Source organism: Anomaloglossus baeobatrachus, chromosome 5 (assembly GCF_048569485.1).
Source record: "Anomaloglossus baeobatrachus isolate aAnoBae1 chromosome 5, aAnoBae1.hap1, whole genome shotgun sequence".
In the NCBI taxonomy this organism is placed as follows: Eukaryota; Metazoa; Chordata; class Amphibia; order Anura; family Aromobatidae; genus Anomaloglossus; species Anomaloglossus baeobatrachus.
Window position 1 is genome coordinate 525,264,059 of NC_134357.1, and position 25,233 is coordinate 525,289,291.

Below are 25,233 nucleotides of genomic sequence, written 5' to 3' on the forward strand. Positions count from 1 at the left end.
ATATGGAAGATGAGTCTATGAGGAACGTATTCAGCTGCCGACTCCGAGGAGGAAACTGCTTGTTGTGTGTGGCCTGAATATATAAGATTTATTAGTAGATAGAAAAAACTGACTACTGTAAAATACTAACAATAGTAACTCAACACGATCCCCCATTACTCCTGTGCCCCGCTGCTTGGTCCCCGCCAGTCTCTGGATTTCCTGTCAGTTTAGTCACTGATAAACGTGATCTCTGCCGTCAATCAGTGGCTGAAGCATTGACCGAAATAACCAGTGATTGGGAGTGGAGGAGACGTCTTAGTCAGCAATTCAATTTATGTTCCAGCCCATACAAGACCAGAGTGAACAACTTCTACACCTTTTGTCTCCTCATATGTTTCCCCTTATTATCTCCAGTAATTGTATTATTACAGCGGATTCTTTATCTTTACATCGTCATCTTCTCCCCATTCAGGTCCCTACAATATCAGATCCTCTCAGTGGAGATCTTCTATAGAAGAGAATTCTCCTGATTGCCCCGTGAAGGATGGATATGGACAGGGACAAGATGGCGGAGAGGATATTACACCTCACCCTAGAGATCCTCTTTCGGCTTACTGGAGAGGTGAGAGATTCTGATGACGTCACATTACATCATTCTTATCTATGGGAATAACAGATGGACAGAACTGGAGAGGTGAGGACTCTGGAAATGTCTGTAGTGAGATTTATTACTGTGTCTCTCCATAACCAGGATTACACAGTAGTGAAGAAGACCTCTAGTGAGCGCTGTCAGGCCCCTGTGTCTGAGGGATGGGGAAGACCCCTGAGCCCAATCACGGGGCCTCCACCTCACCCCCCGATACATGAGGATATCAATGACCAGAAGATCCTAGAACTCACCTACAAGATGATTGAGCTGCTGACTGGAGAGGTGACACTGCTGGGAATGCTGGGACATTATACAGTAACGCTATGAAGGGATCGGGGGTGACGGTATCATTGTATGTATCAGGTTCCTATAAGGTGTCAGGACGTCACCGTCTCTTTCTCCATGGAGGAGTGGGAGTATTTAGAAGGACACAAAGATCTGTACAAGGACGTCATGATGGCGGTTCCCCAGCCAGTTACATCACCAGGTAATAGGACTAAATACACACGGCCTATAATTATCTGTATGTAAGGAATGAATTCAGTCCCTGTATGTGTCTCCTCCAGTTCTATCCAGTAAGAGGACAACACCAGAAAGATGTCCCCGTCCTCTTCTCCCACAGGACTGTAAACAAGAAGATCTCGATGTTCCTCAGGATCATCAGGTAGATGGAGAGAAGGTGCCATGAAATCTCCCTATGATGTGTAGACGGCTGTGAAGGTCTTGTGCTCAGTCTTGTTTTATCCTCCAGTATTATATGTGTTATACTTGTGTAATGAGAGCGGTGGATATGGCAGGATTAGAGCTGATCATAGATGGGACTTCTCCATCTGTCTGTGACTTTTACAATATTTGTTTCAGGGGGAAGATCTGCCCCATATTAATACTACAGAGACATATGTGAGGGGTGATGAGCGGAGTAAAGAGGAGATTCCTACAGATAACCGCCCAGGTGAGTAGTGACCACTAAATGCAGAGAAGTCACAGATTCTTCTCAGTCACCGGCTGTGGCTGCTTTATCAGGGTTGTAGTCCGGCCATATGAAATGGTCACCATTCTGCTGCGAGACCACCACATGCTCCTCCACCCAAAATTGTCTCATTATTTTGGACATTGGATGCCCTTCTGTTGGAGTGAGATCTGTTTTATCCAGACCTTACTGGTAGGATCCACCCTATGCCCTGAAATTAGAAGATGTTGACCATTAGTTGCCCAGATCTCTAATCTGCAAAGCCAAATAACAGCATACGTAGACTGTGCAGACAACTTAGAAAATCATGGGAAGAATAATCTAATCTGTATTGTGGACCCCTAAGACAAAGCGGAGGGTAATGATGGTGTTGATGTCCTAAAATCTTGGCATCATATTGATGAAACTTCCTTCCCTCCCTTTTGCTGAATGTGCTGATCGGGTCGTTACAACAGGGCCAGTCTTTCTTGCCAAACTTTCCATTTATGACGAGACACCATTCCATGAGCGGTGAAATTCCTACTTTCCGGGCAGTCGCAATACATGTGAGATAGATCTGCAGCCTCTGAGTTACACATGGGACATTTAGAAGATTTAATATTTCTGATCTTGGGCATAAAATCTGAGGACGGTGTAACCTGAGAATTACCGTAAATCAAAACCTTCTATTAATTTCTTAGACAGGAGAACATTAGCAGAATTTATAATTATTCTTATTGTTTAACAAATATTTTTGTATAATCATCATATATTGAAATAGAAAACATGAGACACAATAACGTCATACAAATGGTGCTAGGGGTAGGAAGAAGAACACAGACCATAAAACATAAAATAGGGAAACACGTTAGGAAGCACAATAGGGGAAGAAAAGCCCCAATTCAAGTACAAAAAGCCTTATATTATTACGAGATGTAACATGGATTGGTTACCAAGTCCCAAAGTCAGGAGAGCGAAAGGAAGACCGGAGTAACCATGTCCTCATATTCATAAGACTCAGAACAGAGACCTCATATGAAATTATTACATTTTCCATCCGTATTAAAAAGTCCACAGATTCAACCCATTCCAGCTTAGAGGGGAGAGGACGATCTCCAGTGTCTAGGGAGGACTTGCCTCATTGCTGTCAAAAATATTCAAAAGAGATCGACAAAATTGACATTGGAAATACTGAAAGTAACGCTGCTTCTGGAAAGTTCTGTAGTGTTGTACTAAAGAATTTATTAAAGAGGTCAAAGATTCAATCCCAAAGAGTTTATGAAAGTGGTCAAACATTGAGTCCTGAATTTGGTTAATACCCAGACAGGCCCACAGCTATATGACAAGATACGGAGATTTTATGAGTTGAGGGTATGGTTCCACTTGTATATGACTCATGCGAGTCTCGCATCGGCATCACCCGGCAGCGGCACGGCTCACACTCTCCTGACATGAGCGAGTCGGCTACATGTATTTCCATGCAGCTGAGGCGTTCCTGTCAGGAGAGTGTGCGCCGTGCTGGGTGATACCAATGCGAGACTCACACGAGTCATACGTAAGTGTAACCATACCCTGGGGTTAAAGATCTCAACCAACTTAGCAGGAGAAAATGAAGTATTAAGCTCCCATTACTACGCCTCGAGAAATGGAGCCAGGAGGGTTTTTAAAGTATGACCATGATTTTAATTTTTATATCATAAATAATTAGTGCACATGAAAATAAGCAATTTTGTGATATATTTTATTCTCTGGAGAAATTGATCAGTTAAAATTCTCAATCCTGAGGTAAAATCTGTATTCAATGAAGACTTTCCCATTACTGAGGTAGGAGATGGCGGTTGTTACTGATGAGGCAGAGGGAGGAGCTTGGGGTAGTGGGAGGAGCTAGAGGCAGAGGGAGCCAGAGGCAGAGCTCCTCCCTCTTGTATCTACATAGTATCTCATCAGAATGATAGAGGAACCCCTGGTGAACTCAGTAGTGACTGTAAAACTTTGATCCCAAATGGTCTTTGTTCTGTGTTGAGGAAATAAATGTTACAATACACACAGTAAGGAAAATGTATCTACCGTCCGGATCAACTCGCGACTCCAAAATCTGATGGGGAAGGGATTTGTGGAAAGCAATAGAAACACCCTTCGATTTATTATTTGGGTTAGTAGAAAGGGAACAGGCATTGTAGTATCTATTTGAATACTTAAAAACTGAAGAGAACTTAATCTATGTTTCCTGAAGCATATCTATTGAGACCCTTTTTATGTAGATAATACAATATCTGACTTTTACATAGGACTATTTACAATACAAGATGTAAATGTTAACTTAGCCATAGTCACAATTAGAGAAAGGGAGGGAGAAAGACGAAGATAGGATATAGACGAGACAAACCTGGGGAGAAATGCGAAATTGGAAGGGACAACTTCCATAGACCACACTAAACTATTAACTCCTAGCAGGAAAAATCTGGACCTTCTGCACATAAGAATTTCATCCAATATCCATCATGGTTAGAAAAAATATCAAATTTTATTTAGTCATAATTGAAGTACAACATTATATTATTTTATTATTCGCTGGTATACACAGAATTTAAAAGAACCCTACCCCATAAAAACAACCAAAGAAAACAACTGGTGCGTTGTGGAACAAGACATAATATCAAAAAATTTCATGTATCATACATATATATAGATTCCTGGGTATAAGTAGGCAAGGGCACATCCAATGATTGCCCACAACTATATTAAGGTGCCAATAAAGCTCAATATGTTTTTAAATCTTAAACCTGCAGTTTACATTCCATGTTGTGGCCAAATCTATGATTCATAACTATATGGATGGAATAAGGCTATTTTTCAGTTGACAAAGTTGATATATACATCATTTATAAGGGACACAATCTTCAAAGACAATATATATGTATATAGTACAATCCAATACACAGGGGCACAAGACTTCCTGTTAAAGGAAAAAGAACTTTCCAAATATTATTGAAATTGTGTTATTACATAGGGTATATCCCAACATTTAAAGGTGTTTTGTATTTTATCAACCTGATATTTGCCTTATGTCATAAATGGATTATCCCCATAGAATATATCTGAGTCCCAGGGGGGGTGATCCTAAGAGAATCCTGGCACAGAGGGAGGTTAGGTGGATCACGGTTTTGGAGACGGAGAAACCGAGGGGGTTAAATGATTCTATCTCCTTTAAACCTTTCTTATAAGACTTTGCCTCCGTTGGCTCCCTCTCCACCATGTGGTCCCCCTGCCCTCATCCTCTGTTTTGCTGACCCTTGTCCTCATCTTGCTGGCCCCCTTGATATGATCAAATATATACATATAATATGTATTTTTGATTTGGCACTGACTATTGATTCTGTTACCGGATTGCCTGCCGCTTTGTATCTTGCTTTTTAATAACTTTTTGGTCACTCTAATTATGTTTTTTTGTACCTTTTTGTTTTCCTTTTATGTAGAATGTTCTACATGTATGTTGCATAGGGACGGAATGAAGTGACAACTGCATGAGAAGGCTTCCTTGGATTATGAGAATTATATCTTGAGGGATTATACATCTGGAAGCAAAAACCATTACCCCATTACATTTATATTGCGAATGTTGCTACATATGTCAATGTGGTGGGTGAATATCTGTTAATATATGAGTTTTGGTATTTGTGTATCATACCCCCTTTTTTACTTACCATTGGGTATATTTTGATGTTGTACAGGGGTCTGTCCACCAGAGGTCAGATGTTTATAAACATGTCCAATTATGCTTCCCGGATAATTCATATTGAATTCGTCATGGTTTCCAAGGTTTTCCTTCTCATATGCGCTTAGGTTGTATGTTATATACAATTGTTAACTAAAATCACCGCCCTGAAAGCTCCAACATGCATGTGGATTTGGTTTGAATGTTGCCAGTACTTTTGCCCCCATCTAATATGGCCACTCGGCCACACTGATGTCAGAGCGCGCTCTGCACATCGGAGTCTGCCTCGCCCCCTCTGCCGGCGCCCAATTGCGGGTTGTTCTTTGCGCATGCGCAGAGCGCCTTCCGGGACGCCGGCGGAAGTGGGCGATGCGACCTCCGCTGTGCGGCGCGCGCCGTACTAAGACACCAGGTGGGCTTTTACTATATAAGAGTGACTCCACGGCTACCCCAGCACCTCCTGACGAAGCGAGAGGCGAAACGCGCGTCGAGGTGCTGGGCGTTGTGGTCCGTCACCTGGGTATACAAACTATGGCTCTTTGATTTGTTCTAAACCTTAATGGAGGTGTTTTTGCCTTTGATATAAGATCTTGTGGGAAATCTCTGGAGGTGTCCTCACCTGTTTATAATTACATCTAGCAACTCATAATTATATATGTGATATGGGAAGCACTGTCATCATGGTTGTTCCATAACGCACCAGTGTTTATATTGAGGTGCTGGGCGTTGTGGTTCACCTGTTGGGGACATCAACCTTGGCCCTCTGAATTATTTCAACCTTGATGGGGATAATCCATTTATGACATAAGGCAAATATCAGGTTGATAAAATACAAAACACCTTTAAATGTTGGGATATACCCTATGTAATAACACAATTTCAATAATATTTGGAAAGTTCTTTTTCCTTTAACAGGAAGTCTTGTGCCCCTGTGTATTGGATTGTACTATATACATATATATTGTCTTTGAAGATTGTGTCCCTTATAAATGATATATATATCAACTTTGTCAACTGAAAAATAGCCTTATTCCATCCATATAGTTATGAATCATAGATTTGGCCACAACATGGAATGTAAACTGCAGGTTTAAGATTTAAAAACATATTGAGCTTTATTGGCACCTTAATATAGTTGTGGGCAATCATTGGATGTGCCCTTGCCTACTTATACCCAGGAATCTATATATATGTATGATACATGAAATTTTTTGATATTATGTCTTGTTCCACAACGCACCAGTTGTTTTCTTTGGTTGTTTTTATGGGGTAGGGTTCTTTTAAATTCTGTGTATACCAGCGAATAATAAAATAATATAATGTTGTACTTCAATTATGACTAAATAAAATTTGATATTTTTTCTAACCATGATGGATATTGGATGAAATTCTTATGTGCAGAAACACCCCTTTTTGGTTTCATATATGAGTAATATGGTGGAATCTGCATTGCTCAAAGTGTAAACAGATATGGATCTTTGGTCCTTCTTTTTGGTTAAAAATCTGGACCTTATTTACAGATCCCAATACCTAAGAGGGGTTGAGGAAGCCAAGACAGGGATAGTCTCCGCAAGAGACCCGTATTACTCAAATATCCAAAATATGTATAGTATACCCACCAATCTAGAGAGAATAAAGGTGAAAGAGAGAAAGCAGAAAAAAGGTAATAGAAGTAGGAAAAAGTGACAATGATAGATTAGGTGTAAAAAAGTACACATTTCTGTTGGTTGAAAATTGTACATTTTGTACCCTTGTTTTGATATAATAATAACAATAAAAATATATTGAACATAAAAAGTACAAATATTTCCTTTTACAAATTTTCAAATCAAACTCCCAGACACCATTTATAGGCATTAACCCCTTAACGACCGCCGATACGCCTTTTAACGGCGACAAATTAAGGTACTTCTTCCGATCCGCCGCTTTTTAACGGCGGTCGGAAAAAAGGGTCTAGCGCCCCCCAGAGTCAGAAAATTTCCGGGGTCTCAGCTGCCGGGGGTAGCTGAGACCCTGGAGATCATGATTCTGGCCGGTTTTTCCGGTCCCCGCTCACCTGATGACCGGTATACACCGTATACCGATCATCAAGTTATAGTAAATGACCGCGCCGGTAAAAAATGATTTATCTCCCATCTGGCATGATCAAACATGCCAGATGGGAGATAAATCTTTTTCCCGGTTCCCTCCGGTCCCCTCGGTATCCCCAAAGTAACCCCCTGACCCCCAACCCCCTCCCGAAAATCCAAGATGGCCGCGCGCACCGCCGAGCACAGCAGCGCGCCGGCCGCATTTACACTGTTCCTATGGTTTCTGTCGTATGTGCCATAACACATACGACAGAAACCTGCTCCCCAGGCCCCGCCGGGTCCCCCCCTACCCCCCCCCTGGTGTTCCCCGGTGTCCCCCGGTGTCATACATACCTGTCGGAGCGCTGATCCCCCGCGGCCCCCTCCTCCTTCACAGCAGACGCCGGTCACATGTGCAGAGCGCAGCTGACAGCTTCCTGTGCTGTGAAACGCTGGCTGCTGCTGCTGCTGCTCGCTCTCTGCAGCTGTGACCCGGGGAGAGTGGGTGCAGATTCTTTGCACCCACTCTCCTCAAATGGAGGGTCTGCCCTACTAGAAAATGGGGGATACGTTCCCTGAACGTGTCCCCCATATTCTAGAAGGTCCAGAGTCGACGTGGGACGTCCAAATGGATTATAGTGGATTTTTTTTTTCTTTTCAATAAATTGGTCAATCAGGGAATGTTTTGGGGAGTGTTTTTTCAAATAAATTTTTTTTTGTTGTCAATTTTTTTTTTTATTACTGTCAATTAGTTATGTCGGGTATCTGATAGACGCCGTGACATAACTAATTGCTGGGCTTGATGCCAGGTGACATTACACACCTGGTATCAACCCCATTCATTACCCCGTTAGCCAACGCACCAGGGCGCGGGATGAGCTGGGGCGAAGCGCCAGAATTGGCGCATCTAATGGATGCGCCACTTCTGGGGCGGCTGCGGCCTGCTATTTTTAGGCTGGGAAGAGTCCAATAACCATGGCTCTTCCCATCCTGAGAATACCAGACCCCAGCTGTCAGCTTCACCTTGGCTGGTGATCTAATTTGGGGGGACCCCACGTTTGTTTTTTTTTTTTAATTATTTATTTATAAATAATTAAAAAAAAAACAGCTTGGGGAGCCCTCCAAATTGATCACCAGACAAGATGAAGCTGTCAGCTGTGGTTTGCAGGCTACAGCTGTCTGCTTTACCCTAGCTGGCTATCAAAAATAGGGGGGACCCCACGTCATTTATTTTAATTCTTTTTTTTTTTTTTGGGCTAAATACAAGGCTAGGCATCCTTTAGTGTCACATGAAAGGCACTAAAGGGCGCCAGTTTAGAATATGAAGGGGGGTGGGACGTTATATATGTTTGACATCTATCCATTCATCCATTGTAGCATTTTATTCTGTGTGCCCACAATCAGGGTTTGCAACGTTTTGGGCGCAGAGTGTTTTCCCTGCGTCCATAACGCTGCGTTGTGCAGTAGAAGCACAGTGGCAGGATTTTTAGAAATCCCGTGCCCACTGTGTTTCTTTTCTCCGCAGCATAAATCGACCTGTGGCGCAGCTTCCCGAGCCTCAGCATGTCAATTTATGCTGCGGAGATGAGTGTTCTTTGCAGGTAGAATAGAACTAAAGTCCACAGCAGCCTGAACCCAAATCGTGGGCATGGGCAGCTGCGTTCTCCCGTGGACAACACTCACATTTCTGCAGGAGGCTGACACTGGGTACTAGACGCCGTGTCGCTGGATCATGGCCACATAGCCTAAAGGCTACTTTACACGCTGCGATATCGGTCCCGATATCGCTAGCGTGGGTACCCGCCCCCATCTGTTGTGCGACACGGGCAAATCGCTGCCCGTGCCGCACAACATCGCGCAGACGCGTCACACATACTTACCTGCCGGCGACGTCGCTGTGACCGGCGAACCGCCTCCTTTCTAAGGGGGCGGTCCGTGTGGCGTCACAGTGACATCACTGAGCGGCCGCCCAATAGAAGCGGAGGGGTGGAGATGAGTGGCCGGAACATCCCGCCCACCTCCTTCCTTCCTCATAGCGGCCGGGAGGCAGGTAAGGAGAGGTTCCTCGTTCCTGCGGCGTCACACATAGCGATGTGTGCTGCCGCAGGAGCGACGAACTACATCGTTACTGCTGCAGTAACGATAATCGAGAATGGACCCCCATGTCACCGATGAGCGATTTTGCACGTTTTTGCAACGATGCAAAATCGCTCATCGGTGTCACACGCAACGGCATCGCTAATGCAGCCGGATGTGCGTCACCAATTCCGTGACCCTAACGACTCCGCATTAGCGATGTCGCAGCGTGTAAAGCCCCCTTAACAGTGAGAAATTTGTTGCTACAGCAACATTTTTGTGAAGTACCTGTGGATTCAAAATGCTTACTATACTCCTGAATAAAATCCTTGAGGGGTCCAGTTTCCAAAATGAGGTCACTTGTGGGGGGTTTCTGATGTATAGGTGCCCAAGGGGCCCTGCTAATGTGACATGGTGCGCGCAATTTACTTCAACTTTTCCAAAATTCAAATGGTACTCCTTCCATTCCAAGCCCTCCCATTTATCCAAACAAAGGTTTTTGGCCACATGTGGGGTATCCCTGCGCTCACAAGAAATTAGATAACAACCTGTGGGGTACACGTTTTGTTGTTGCCTCTTGAAAAAGTGAAAAATGTGTCGCTAAATCAACATTTTTGTGAAAAAAATGAAAATTTCAATATGGCAACCTAAGCTTATCAAATTCTGTGAAGTATTCGTGGATTCAAAATGCTCAATATACACCTAGATTAAAGCCTTGAGGGGTCTTATTTCCAGAATGGGGTCACTTGTGGTGGACCTCCACTGCTTAGGCACCTCAGGGGCTCTCCTAATGCAACATGGCGTCCGCTATTGATTCCAGCCAATTTTGCAGTCAAATTGCACTCCTTCTCTTCTGAGCCCTGTAGTGTGCCCAAACAGTTGATTTCCACCACATACAAGATATCAACAAACTCAGGAGAAATTGCGCAATAAATTTCATGGTGATTTTTTTCCTGTTACCCTTGTGAAAAAAAGCTACCTGGTTGAAGTAACAATTTTGTGGTAAAATTTTATTTTTTAATTTTCATGGCTCAACGTTATAAACTTCTGTAAAGCACCTGGGGGTTCAGGGTACTCACCAAACATGTAGATAAATTCCTTGAGGGGCCTAGTTTCCAATATGGGGTCACTTGTGGTGTTTTTTTGCTGTTTACGTACCTTAGGGGTCCTCCAAATGCGACATGGTGCCCGCAATCTTTTTCAGCCAAATTTCTTTTCCAAAATTCAAATATTGCTCCTTCCGTTCCAAGCCCTCCCATTTCTCCAAACAAAGGTTTCAGACCACAAGTGAGGTAAAACCGCGCTCATAAAAAAGTGGGTAACAAACATTGGGGTCAAATTTTTGGAATTACCTCTTGAAAAAGTGAAAAAATTGATGCTAAAGCAACATTTTTGAGAAAAAAAATGAAAATTTTCAATATGACAACGTAACGTTATCAAAATCTGTGAAGTACCTGTGGATCCAAAATGCTCACTATACCCCTAGATAGAAGCCTTAAGGGGTCTAGTTTCCAAAATGGTGTCACTTGTGAGGGGTTTCTGCTGTTTAGGTACCTTAGCGGACATGTAAATGCAACATGGTGCCCGCAATCTATTTCAGCCAAATTTGCTTTCCAAAATTCAAATATTGCTCCTTCTGTTCCGAGCCCTCCCATTTGTCCAAACAAAGGTTTCTGACCACATGTGGGGTATCGGCGCGTTCATAAGAAAGTGGGTAACAAGTTTTGGGGTTCATTTTGTTGTGTTATTTCTTCTAAAAGTGAATAAATTTGGGGTAGAGCAACATTTTAGGTAAAATTTTATTTTTTGCTTTTTTTCATTCCACTTTTCTTTAGTTCCTGTGAAGCACCTGAAGGGTTAATAAACTTCTTGGATGTGGTTTTGAGTACTTTGAGGGGTGCTGTTTTGAGAATGGTGTCACTTTTAGGTATTTTCTGTCACTTAGGCCTCTCAAAGTCACTTCAAATGTGATGTGGTCCCTAAAAAAATGGTTTTGTGAATTTTGTTGAAAAAATGGGAAATTGCAGATGAACTTTGACCCCTTCTAACTTCCTAACCCCAAAACATTTTGTTTCAGAAATTGCGCTAATGTAAAGTAGACATGTGGGAAATGTTATTTATTAACTGTTTTGTGTGACATAACTCTCTGGGTTAAGGGCATAAAAATTAAAAGTTTGAAAATTGCAAAATTTTCATCAAATTTCCGATTTTTTCACAAATAAAAGCAAAAAATATCGTTCTAAATTTATAACTATCATGAAGTACAATATGTCACGAAAAAACAATGTCAGAATCACCGGGATCCGTTGAAGCGTTCCAGAGTTATGACCTCATAAAGTGACACTGGTCAGAATTGCAAAAAATGGCCTGGGCATTAAGTACAAAACTGGCTTCGTCCTTAAGGGGTTAATAATGACCAAATTGTAAATCTAGTGATGGTAATAAGTACAGATCAGTCATCCTGGAGAAGACCTCATGTCTCTGAGATGCCCATCACTGAGGGATAAGTGTTGCGATTTTGGTGACCGCTCTGTCTCCCAATTAGCATGTGGGATCAAAGGAGGGAGAGTACGAAGCGCCATTCTGGCAGATGGATCTGAGGCAAGTCGAAGGTAGATATTTTGGTTGGGAGGTCCCCCAAGTTCTTGAATTCTGCGGAGCGCCCATCTTGTTTTGCAAAAAGTTGAAATGAGGAAATGCCCATTGTTAGGAGAACCCTTTTTTCTCGAAGTAACTGAGTGAGTACTCATTAGGCTTTACAAAGTTGAAGTGTGCTCCTGGCCAGGTCTGGGAGGATAACAATGTCACAGCCTTACAATTGTATATTTTACATATAGTTACATAGGTTGAAAAAAAGACTTAGGTCCATCTACTTCAACCTTCCTCCACCAATTATACATTTTGTCATTAAGTCATTTATAACCAACAATGTTGTGTGTACTGAGGAAATCATACAGCCCTGATATAAAAGCTGTTATAGTATCTGCCATTACTACCTCTTGTGGTAGTGCATTCCACAGTCTGACTGCTCTAACTGTAAAGAACCCTTTCCTATTTAGCTGCCGGAATCGCTTTTCTTCCATTCGCAGTGTATGCCCCGTGGTCCTTATTACTGTCTTTGGAAGAAATAAGTCATGTGCCAGTCCTTTATTTTGACCACACATGTATTTATACATATAAATGAGATCTGCTCTGAGACGTCTTTTTTCTAAGCTAAACATACCGTATTTTTCGCTTTATAAGACGCACTTTTGTTCCCTCAAATTTTGGGGGAAAGTAGGGGGTGCGTCTTATAATCCGAATATACGGATAATATACTACAGGTCCTAGGGGAGCTGGGGGCAGCTCTGGAGTGGTGCTGGAGGCTGGTGGAGGCAGCAGGAGATCTCCTTCTCTATATGTTCCTGCGGTTCCCTGAAAAATGCCCTCAGGAAAATTGCCCACAGGAAAAATGCCCACAGGAAAAGTGCCCACAGGAAAAATGCCCACAGGAAAATTGCCCACATGGAAAATTGCCCACACAGAAAATTGCCCACACGGAAAATTGCCCACACGGAAAATTGCCCACACGGAAAATTGCCCACATGGAAAATTGCCCACATGGAAAATTGCCCACACGGAAAATTGCCCACACGGAAAATTGCCCACATGGAAAATTGCCCACACAGAAAATCGCCAATTGCAGCATCACAAAGTTTCAGATCTATGATATTTGAGGTGCAAGGTGAGGATGTTCACATAATAGGTGATCAACTTATGGTTTACAGTTGACCTAGTGCAAAACTGCAAAAATGCTGAAGATCTGTGGTTTGTAGCAGTCTGTCATTATCAGCAATAGATAGATACAGTCTGCTCTAATCTCACTGATTCTGCCTTAAGGCTGCTTTACACGGTACGACCGATTGTGCAATTTCACAATCGATCGTACCCGCCCCCGTCCTTTTTGCGTCACGGGCAAATCGCTGCCCGTGGTGCACAAAGTCGGTAACCCCCCGTCACACGTACTTACCTCCCGTCCGACCTCGCTGTGGGCGGCGAACGTCCACTTCCTGCAGTGGGAGGGACGTTCGGCGTCACAGCGACGTCACACGGCCGCCGGCCAATAGAAGCGGAGGGGCGGAGATGAGCGGGACGTAAACATTCCGCCCACCTCCTTCCTTCCATATAGCCGGCGAAAGCCACGGGTCGCAGGTAAGCGATGTTCATCGTTCCCGGGGTGTCACACGGAGCGGCGTGTGCTACCCCGGGAACGATGAACAATTAAATTAAACGATATTATGAAACCTAACGAGCAGTACACGACTCACGATTTGTGAGCGATACTGCGTCGCTAGGAGGTGTCACACAGGCCGGCATCGCAAGCGATGCCGGATGTGCGTCACAAAAAACGTGACCCCGACGATCTATCGCACGATAGATCTTCTGGTGTAAAGCAGCCTTTTTCTCCTTCCACCAGCCCAAAACAGCAGCACATGCAGAACCAGCAGCAGTGTGATCCAGAGGAGCAATCACTACAATCTGTACTCACAAAAGTATCACTGTATTATCTGTTGAGTTACATGTGACTGCAGGTCACATCTAATACATTATCATCTCAGGGGAGCCCACCAAAAGCAGGGTGCTGCTGGTAGAGATAGGGTACTTTCACACTTGCGTTCATCGCAATCCGCCACTATGGAGAATAGCGCAGTCCGTTAACGGACTGCGCTATTCTCCATAGACTTATATTGACGACGCACTGTGACGCAGTGTCTGTGTTTCATCCGCTGGCCGACGCTGAGTTGTTATTCTGACTGAGCACCGGGAGGAGGGAACAGCATGTAGCGTTTTTGGTGTCGTTAAAACAAGTCACCTTGGTGGATTCCGTTGGAATCCGCCAAAGTGTCTCATGATCGTCTAAGGTGGCGGATTCCGCCGCTATGCGCTAAGCAGCGGAATCCGCTGATGGATTCCATCCATGGTACTTTCCTACCCAAGATCCGACTGAAGACAACAGCCCAACCAGAGGGATAGAAAGCCACTGCCCAGGCATCGAGATCCCACGCGCCAGCATCTGCGGGCAGACGGGCTCTACCGGCACACACAAAGCTGGGGAGCAGACTACTGTTGCTCAGGCATAGGAGTCACCATTCTACTAAAAGTGAGGTGCAGGAGAAAGGCGGAAACCACCAACCTGAAAAAAGGGGAGAAGCGCAGCCGGCTGCGGGCACCGTCCACCATCTTGTTTGGTTTACCAGAGACTCCAGTGTGTCTTTAATGGTGAGTACAACAGTTCCCTCGGGCCGCGCATCGCATCGCACCAACAAGCCAGCACGCATCCCCCCTCCTCAGCACCCTCGGGCCCCCGGGACCATCACCCCCTACCCACGGAGGGGTCAACACCAAACTGCGCAACACCATCCCCGGGAGCCTAGTCAACGGCAGCGGTGGTGTCCATCCATTCACCACAACCCGTGGGTGGCGTCATGAACTTAACCCCCAAAAACAACCGCGGCCTCGGCCGTGGAACCTCCCCACCGAACACCAGCCCTCACGTAGCGTCAGCATCCCTTCAGAGCGACGTGACCCCCGGGTCCGGGAGGAGCTCGAGCCACCCACCGACGAGCCCGGATCTGAGCGGCTCGGCAGACGGCCAAGCCCCGGGGCGGTACATATGCTCAGCTCCACACAGCAACTGAAGTGAATCGCGCTGTCAGCGGGGATGTCACTGAGGTAGTGCTGGTGTGTGCATTAATGATGGGGGCGGTAGTACCTGCGTGTGTGCGGTGATGATGGGGGCGGTAGTGCCGGTGTGTGCGGTGATGATGGGTACGGTAGTGCCGGGGTGTGCGGCGGTGATGATGGGGGTGGTAGTGCCGGGGTGTGTGCAGTGATGATGGGTGCGTTAGTGCCTGCGTGTGTACGGTGATGATTTGGACAGTAGTGCCAGGGTGGGGGAGGTGATGATGGGTGCAGTAGTGCCGAGGTGTGTGCGGTGATGATGGGGGCGGTAGTGCCTGCGGTGTGTGTGGTGATGATGTGGGTGGTAGTGCTGGGGTGTGTGTGGGTGATGATGGGGGCGGGTAGTGCTGTGGTGTGTGCAGTGATGATGGGGGCGGTAGTGCCGCTGTGTGCGGTGATCATGGGGGCGGGTAGTGACGGTTTGTGTGTGGTGATGATAGGGACGGTTAGTGCCTGTGCGTGGGCGGTGATGATGGGGGGCGGTAGTGCCTGCGTGTGTGTGATGATGATGGGGGCGGTAGTGCCGGGGGTGTGTGTGGTGATGATGGGGGCGGTAGTGCCTGTGTGTGTGCGGTGATGATGGGGGCTCTCTCTCTCTCGGCTAAAGAAAACTAACGCAACGTGTTATTTCACAGGAATCTGTTGCCTTTATTATCACACTATTTACAACGCATCCGTCCACATGCGTCACACAACGCATTGTGACGGATGCCAAACAACGCAAGTGTGAAAGTAGCCATTGCTGGTCCTGAAGGCCCCAAAGGCACAGCAGAGAGGTGAGACTCTGTCGCTTGTACCACCTTGTGTTCGTGCTGGGAATGTATGATATGTTTTTGCAGTGGTGTAACTAGAGTCCAATGGGCCCCAGTGTGAAATTTGGACCTGCCCCCCCCCACTCACACCTGTTCTCATATGTACGGGCCCTTGTAGTGTTCTAACTTCTATCAAGACTTATGAACTGCCTCCCCTCCCCCTTCATTATGTAGTAATGTCCTCCGTCCTGGTATATATGCTCATCATATTGGTGAATATGTCCTCATCCTGGTGTATATGACTCAATGCTGGTATATAAGGTCCTCATCCTGGTATGAATAAGTGAAAAAATCTTCAGCTCACCTGCTGCCCGGACTGCTCAGCCTTGCGGGTGCCTGGAATCCCACGGTCTATCCTGACCGGTAGCAGAGATGTGGAAGAAAAGGGAGGGGGAGTGATCCAGCACGAGTCCTCCTTAAGTTAAAACATTCGAGTCTTTATTTGAACATCTTTAACAACATGGTGAAGACCGAAAAACAGCTTGGGTGGTAAAGGCACAATTCATGAGGGCAAGCCCTCATGAATTGTGCCTTTACCACCCAAGCTGTTTTTCGGTCTTCACCATGTTTTTAAAGATGTTCAAATAAAGACTCGAATGTTTTAACTTAAGGAGGACTCGTGCTGGATCACTCCCCCTCCCTTTTCTTCCACACCTCATCCTGGTATGTATGGTCCACGTTGTCTCCATCCTGGTATATATGTTCCCATCCTGAGTTACATGGTCCCCAATACTAGTGGGCATTTATGTCTATTGGCAATTTTCTGTGGACATTTTTCACATATCATGTGAACATCCTCACCTTGCACCTCAAATATCATAGATCTGAAACTTTCTGATGCTGCAATTGGCAATTTTCTGTGTGGGCAATTTTCCATGTGGGCAACTTTCTATGTGGGCAATTTTCCGTGTGGGCAAATTTCCATGTGGGCAATTTTCCATGTGGGCAATTTTCTGTGTGGGCAATTTTCCGTGTGGGCAATTTTCCATGTGGGCAATTTTCCTGTGGGCATTTTTCTGGTCACCGTTCCTGCGCCCCCCTTTGATGGCACATGCCCCATTCTGTGTTAGATATGGCCTCCTTTCTGCTGCCCATAGTAAAATAAAAAACTCTTTACTTACCGCCTCCAGCGCTGATCTCCCGATTTCCCTGCTGCCGCTGTGATTAGGCACGCAGAGATGATGTAACTCTGCTGTGCCGATCACATGACCGTCACAGAGAACCAGGAAGTGGAGAAGCTCAGCAGCACGGAGGGAGACACGGAAGGGCAGTGCTTGAGAAGGTAAGTAAGGAGTTTTTTATTTTACTATGGGCAGCAGCATGGGGGCCATATCAAACACAGGGGAAGGTGTGCCATCCATAGGGGGCCATATCAAACACAGGGGGGGGGTGCCATCCATAGGGGGCCGTGGGCAGTACAGGGGGATGTGTGCCATCCATAGGGGGCTATGGGCAGCACATGGGGGACATGTGCTATCCATAGGGGGCTATGGGCAGCACAGGGGGACGTGTGCAATCCATAGGAGACCTGTGCCAGCTGTAGGAGAAGTGCCATCTATAGGAGACCTGTGCCAGCTGTAGGGGATGAGTGCCAGCAACAGGGGACGTGTGCCATCAATAGGAGACATGTGCCAGCAGAAGGGGTCGTGTGCCATCAAATGGGGGACATGCGGCATCACTAGGGGACGTGTGCCAGCACAAGGGGGCTCTATATTCAATATAAGGGGGCCATATCCAGATTAAGGGGGCTAATTTTAGGATGGGGGCTATGAGGGACATATACCCTATATGATTTGTGAGACGGACACTGGCATTATAAGACGGACCCCATTTAACATTGAAATTAAAAAAAAAATCTCTTTTCCTTCACCAAATTTGGGGGTGCGTCTTATAATCAAGTGCGTCTTATAAAGTGAAAAATACGGTATCTTTTTTTAACCTCTCATCATATGTGAGGCCTTCCATTCCTTGTAGTAGTTCAGTTAGCCACCTTTGAACTGATTCTAACTTCTGTATGTCCTTCTTAAAATGCGGAGCCCAAACCTGGATCCCATATTCCAGATGTGGCCTTACAAGTGATTTATAGAGGGGTAACAATACGTTGGGATCACGGGATCTAATCTCTCTTTTTATACACACTAAAATCTTGTTTGCTTTAGCAGCTGCTGCTTGACATTGAGTGCTGCTGCTCAGCTTATTTGTAATGAGAATACCCAAGTCCTTCTCCTGCTCTGTAGTCCGGAGTTTACTTCCATTTAATATATTTGCAGCTATAGGATTACTCCGCCCTAGGTGCATTACTTACATTTATCAACATTAAATCTCATTTGCCAAGTATCTGCCCATTCTGACATCTTATCCAGATCTTTTTGTAATATTGTACTATCAAGGTCAGTTTTTAATATCCTATATAGTTTGGGTCATCAGCAAAGACTGACACTTTACTATCAATCCCATCCACAAGGTCATTAATAAAAAGATTAAAAAGAATCGGTCCTAGCACAGATCCCTGCGGCACCCCACTGCTGACTATAGCCCATTTAGAGAATGTACCATTTATGACTACTCTGTGTTTCCTATCCTTTAGCCAATTCCTTACCCAGTTGCATATAGTTTCCCCCAGTCCTTGCTTCTGGAGCTTTAATATAAGGCTATTGTGTGGTACAGTATCAAATGCCTTTGCAAAGTCCAAATAAATCACATCAGCTGCATTACCAATATTTAGGTTTGCACTTACCCCCTCATAGAACCCCAACAGATTGGTTAGACACGACTTATCTTTCATGAATTCATGCTGTTTGTCAGTTATTATATTATTTTTTGCAATATATTTTTGCATGTCATCCCTTAAAATGCCCTCAAAAACTTTGCATACTACTGATGTCAGGCTTACTGGATGGTAGTTGCCTGGATCTACCCTCTTACCTTTCTTAAATATCGGTACCACATCAGCAATCCTCCAATCCTGAGGCACCAACCCTGTTACAAGCGAGTCTAAAAAGATGAGATACAGCGGTCTGTCAATTACGGAGCTCAATTCCCTCAATATTCGTGGATGAATGCCATCTGGCCCTGGGGATTTGTCAATGTTTAATTTACTCAGACGTAGTAGACTTTGATTTTTCACTTGTTGAATGATCCCTGGTACAGTCAGTTCCTTGGTGAACACAGATGAGAAATGCCTATTTAATATCTCAGTATTTTGTTTGTCCTCTATAACTAACTTGTTATTATATTTTAAGGGGCCAATACGATCCTTTGTTTTCCTTTTGGCATTAATGTATTTATAAAAGATTTTGGGATTTATTTAATGTCATTGGCGATTTTTGTTTCAGTGGCTAGTTTTGCTTGTTTGATTTCTTTTTTGCATTTCCTATTGATATCTTTATACTCCTGAAATGCTATTTCTGTATTCTCAGCCTTCAAGATTATAAACGCCCTTTGTTTTTGTTTTATTATACTTTGTACAGTCTTATTTATCCATAGTGGTTTCTTTTTATTCCGGGACATTTTATTACCAGAGGATATATGTTTTTTACAGGACTCTAGCAGTATATCCTTAAACTTTCCCCATTTATGTTCAGTATACCCAGTTACCATGACTTTGTCCCAATCTACATATTTAAGCTCTTCCCTTAATTTGTTGAAATCAGCTTTCCTAAAATTCCAGGTTTTAGCATTTCCCCTTTGAAATGTTCTATTGAGTATTACTTCGAAGCTCACAATATTATGATCGCTGGTGCCCAAGTGCTCCCGGACCTGTACATCTGAAATTGTCTCCGGTCTATTTGACAGGACCAGATCTAGCAAGTTATCTCCCCTCGTCGGTTCATCTACCATCTGAGAGAGGAAATGGTCTTGAATGGTAGATAAGAATTTACACCTTTTAGCACAACCAGAAGATTCTATGTCCCACTGTATGTCTGGATAGTTGAAATCCCCCATAATAAGAACCTGATTATTATTATTATTAGCTGCCTTTTCAATTTGTTCCAGCATTTCACCCTCTATTTGTTCAGGTATGTTAGGAGGCTTATAGCAAACTCCATTAGCATTTTTCCATTATTACCCTCCCAATGTACATTTTCCCATACTGACTCTACATTGTTGCAGTTCCCCGCAATGTCATCATTCAACACGGGTTTTAGGATAGATTTGATAAATATACACACCCCACCACCTTTTTTGTCTTTCCTGTCCCTCCTAAATGTACTATAACCCTGTATGTTTGTCACCCAGTCATGGCTTTCATCCTGCCAGGTTTCCGTAATGCCCACCACATCATAATCCATGGTTGACATAAGAGTCTCCAATTCATTCATTTTGTTTGCAAGACTTCTTGCATTTGCCAGTAGACATTTAATCCTATTAACACCTTTATTACTCCTAGCCTCCCTACGTTCCTTGCATGTCGCACCCCCCCTAATCCTTCATTGACCCCTAACGTCTCCCTGTCTCTATCTGCTTTATCTATCCCCTTTTTTGCTCCACTTCCCTCCCTCCCCCCAGATCCTAGTTTAAAAGCTCCTCCACCCTTCTGACCATTTTCTCCCCCAGCACAGCTGCACCTTCCCCATTGAGGTGCAGCCCGTTCCTACTGTAGAGCCTGTAGCCGACTGAGAAGTCAGCCCAGTTCTGCAAGAACCCGAACTCTTCCTTCCTGCACCAATTTCTAAGCCACATGTTTATCTCCCTAAGCTCCCGCTGTCTTTCTAGTGACGCTCGTGGCACCGGTAGTATTTCTGAAAACACCACCTTGGAGGTCCTGGACTTCAGCTTCTCTCCTAGTTCCCTGTAATCATTTTTAAGGACCTTCCACCTGCCTCTAACTTTGTCATTAGTACCAATGTGCACCATGACCGCTGGGGTTTCCCCAGCCCCACCCAGCAATCTGTCTATCTGATCCGCAATATGCCGAACCCGAGTACCCGGCAGACAACACACTGTTCGGCATTCACGTTCTCGGCGACAGATGACCCTGTCTGTCCGCCTAATTATAGAGTCCCCTACCACCAACATCTGTCTGGGCTTTGCTGCACTCCTATTTCCCTCCTTCCTACAGGAGTTGTTTTCCTCGTTGCTAGGAGCAATGTCCTGCTGAAGTGACCCTAGTCCTGGCCCTTCATTCCTAATATCAGCCAAACAGGCATATTTACTAGGTTGCGCCAAGTCAGGACTAGGCTCCCTGACACTTTTCCCCCTACCTCTTCTTCTAACTGTTACCCAACTACCTACCTCTGGGTCCTGATCTTCTCCACCTCCATCCTCCTCCATATCACTGGCCCCAGCCAGAGAAAGCTCAGTGAGCTCTAAACTCCTCTCCAGGTTTGCAATGCCCCTGAGTGTTGCAAGCTGCTTATTTAGATCAGTTACCTTGGATTCCAAATACGCAACATGCTTGCATCGAGTGCAGACATATTCACCCTCAAACGGCTGCTCAAGACATGCATACAACCGACATTGTCCATGGAGCCGCTATTAAATGGGGATAAACGTTAAAGTTGAAAAACATAAAAAAAAAAAAAACAATGGGAAACGTATAAGGATAAATTCAAACTATGTTCTTGTGTCAAACTATGTAATTGTGTTTAAACTATACCACACTTATCTTCAATCCCCGCACACTTTACTTCAGCACCTCGCTTGTTCTGGCTGGTTTATATAGTTCTACAAGAACTTCCAGAAGCTGCCAGAAGGTTCTAGAAATAGGTGTGACTAATACTACTGATTAAATCCCAAGACAAACTTTTTTTTTTGCTTTTTTAACAGTATCACAGACAAACAACAATTCCCTAATGAAATGAAACAATTACAGTTCCCACCACTATGTGGCATTGTTACAGGCACAGATAACCCTTGCTGATGTCCTGGTTTATTGAAAATGACCCAGTTTGTGCACATTTTTCTCCCACTTCTGTTGGACCTGGTGTTGGTGTCTCTCCCCATTAATCTTTGGTGTTTGAAAGAGCCGGTAACTCTACTGCCAGCGTTGTCTGAGGGTGATGTTTTCAGCAACTGACCTACAATGACCCCCTTGAAGGCTTCCATTGTGCAACCCTTTGCTGACTCCAAAAGGAGAGAAGGAAATTTCTCCTTGTACCTTGGGTCCAGAATGGTGGCCAACCAGTATAGGTTGTAGGATTAAATGTGTATCATGCGTGGGTCTTGCGCCAAACGCTTACACATAAACTGTGCCATGTGGCCAAGCTGCAAATAGGCAAAGATTCTATGTCCCAACCAGGAGGAACAATACTCATCCTCTCTTCACGTTGACTCACCTCCTCCTCTCCAGCCCATCCATGCTAGACAGACATGAAGCTGGGGTTGAGAGTTCCCTGAGTAGCATTGGGAGTCACCTCGGTAGCACAGAAAAACAAGTCCCCTCCCTCCTCATCCTCTTCATCATCACCCAATGTTGCCTCAAAAAATTGGCAGGGCTGGCTAGTGTCACCCATTGGGAAATCTGGCTCCATAGCCACATGCTGGGCACTCAAAGCTTCCTATCCGAGATTATGCAGTGATTGTTTCAACAGACACAGCAGCGGGATGGTTAAGCTGATAATAGCCTGATCACCGCTCATGAACTTGGTGCTGTACTCAAAGTTCTCAAGAACCTCACAAATGTCAGTGATCCACACACACTCAACAGTTATGTGTGGTGGCTGACTGTCAGTCTGATGGGCATGTTGAAGCTGGTATTAAGCTAATGCCCTCTGCTGCTCAAAAATCATCGCCAACATATGATATGTAGAGTTCCACCATGTGGGCAGGTCGCACATGAGTCGGTGACATGGCAAATTCAAGCGCTTTTGCAGCGCTGTAAAACCAGCAGCAGTGGTAGAGGAATGGCGAAATGGGCACTAATACAGCACACCTTCTCAAGTGAATATGAGCTTACAAGTTGCATGTAATTCTCATACTCATAACTCATACTCCAGCTAACTTTTTGTTTTTTACCTTCTCAAGTAAGTATAGCAAGTCAGGGTATGTTGTGAGAAATTTCTGAACAACTAGGTTCAGCACGTAAGTCATGCTTGGCACGTGTACCAGCTTGCCGACCTTTAAAGCCGCCACCAGATTACGTCCAATATCACAGATGACCAGACCAGGTTGGAGGTGCAGCAGGGAGAGCTACTGATTGGTTTGTTCTTTTACACCTTGTCACAGCTCTGCTGCAGTGTGTGGTTTCTGATCTAAACAGATCAGCTTCAGCAGAGTGTGTTGCCACTTTGCCGATGCGTTGCTGCACAGCTCCCTGCTTGTCAGTGATGGGGAGGGTAATTCAGTAGAGGATAAGGAGGAGGAGGAGGGGAGACAGAAAGTGGCATATGATGAGGCGGAAATCCAGATAGAAGTTGAGCCCGCTATTCTTGGCATGGGTAGGATGCGTGATGTTAACGATTTGCGACTTTGTCTCAGCCTCCACCAGGTGCACCCACTGTGCCGAGACAGATATGCATCGTCCCTGTCCACAACAAATTGTCCACGTGCCTGTTGTTAGGTGGACCTTCCCAGTTATGGTGTTGGTCAGAGCACAGTTGAGATTGTTCAACACATGCTTGTGTAACGCGGGGACGGCACACCAGGCTAAATAGTGGCGGCTGGGAACACTGTATCATGGGGCAGCGACAGCCTAGAGATCATGGAAACACTGTGTTCCCACAAACCTAAACAGCAACATCTCCATGGCTAGCAATTTGGCAATGTGTGAGTTTAGGTTTTATGCCTGTGGGTGCGAGGCTGTGTATTTACGCTTCCTTTCCAAGTTCTTAGGCATTGACAACTGGACACTTCACTGGGAAAAGGAAGTGGATGTAGTTGATGTTTGCTGTGTTAGTGCAATCACAGCTTGTGGGCAGGATGCATGAGAGCCTGTTTCCTGGGCAGCAGATTGTGAAGGACGTAGCACAGGTGACATGGCAGTGGTTTGACCCAGAGACATAAATTTGGTACCCTGGTGTTCTGCCCACCTACTGTCTGTCTGCAGTTGCCAACATCTTGTCTGCTCTATAATTGAAACTTAACCTTTCCAAAACTGAACTACTTCTATTCTCCACATCTTCTAACCTCCCTAAACCTGAGATCTCCCTCTCTGTGTGTGGTGCCACGATAGCTCCTAGGCAGCAGGTTCGCTGTCTGGGGATTATGCTCGACACCAATCTCTCCTTCACCTCCTGTATACAATCTCTTGCCCGCTCCTCTCGCTTGCACCTCAAGAACATCTCTAAAATCAGCCCCTTTCTTACCATGGAAACTACAAAAACCCTCACTGTGGCCCTGATCCACTCCTGCCTTGACTACTGCAATTCTCTATTAATTAGTCTTCCCCTAACTAGACTCTCTCCTTTTACAGTCCATCCTTCATGCGGCAGCCAGGGTCACCTACCTGGCTATCCATTACGCGCATGCTTCTGCTCTGTGCCACTCATTGCACTGGCTGCCAATATATCACAGGATCCAATTCAAATTGTTTGTTCTCACCCACAAAGTTCTCCACAGTGCGGCACCCCCCCTACATCTCCACCCTCATCTCTGTCTATCACCCTGTCCATTCTCTACACTCTGCAAACGACGTTCGACTACCATCCACACTAAGCCAAACCTCTCACTCCCGGATCCAAGACTTCTCCCGAGCTGCACCAATCCTCTGGAATGCTCTGACCCAAGAAACCAAGATGAACTACAACTTACTCAGCTTCAGACGTTCCCTAAAACACAGCTCTTTAGGGTGGCCTATCACACTCCCTAATCAAATTAAATTCAGTCCATCCACAACTTCTCACAACATAACTCTCCATCAAACTCCACCACACCCAAAAGCATCTCAAAGAATGGCTGACTGGTTCAGGCAGCCTTTATCTATCCCCCATATCTTTGAGATAGCTGGATTGTCATTGGAAATGAGCACCTGTACCTTGTCCCCCCCCCCCCCACCACCTCATGTAGATGTAAGCTCTGATGAGCAGGGTTGTTTTTGCTATAATTATTGTATTTTATGGGGTGCTTCGCTGCTACGTGGTTCTACATACTGGTGGTGCTCCGGTTACGTTTGACCTGCGCTCTGCTCAACTTGGTATGGCAGATGCTACAGATTACAATTTTTTTTCTCTGAAGGACTTTCAGAAAAAACGTCCAGACAGCGGCTGAACGCCCCCTTTCCCTGACTTGGACCACAGTGGGGGTGCTCTTCGGAACAGTTGACCCAGTTCTCACTCTGGGCAAACCACTACCCCTTAGTGCCTGTGTTGGTGCTACATATC

The 25,233-nt window shown here is 45.1% G+C and overlaps 1 protein-coding gene across 1 annotated transcript in view; it reads left to right on the plus strand.

The window, feature by feature from the left end:
- Nucleotides 1–458: 458 nt before the first annotated feature.
- Nucleotides 459–25,233, plus strand: part of LOC142312893 (uncharacterized) — a 37,125-nt gene continuing 12,350 nt past the window's right edge. Inside the window, exons 1-4 of the mRNA XM_075351879.1 lie at nucleotides 459–913; nucleotides 995–1,118; nucleotides 1,198–1,295; nucleotides 1,493–1,583. Of these exons, the coding sequence (XP_075207994.1) occupies nucleotides 659–913; nucleotides 995–1,118; nucleotides 1,198–1,295; nucleotides 1,493–1,583 (568 nt within the window). The 5' untranslated portion in view covers nucleotides 459–658. The remainder of the gene's footprint in view (nucleotides 914–994; nucleotides 1,119–1,197; nucleotides 1,296–1,492; nucleotides 1,584–25,233) is intronic.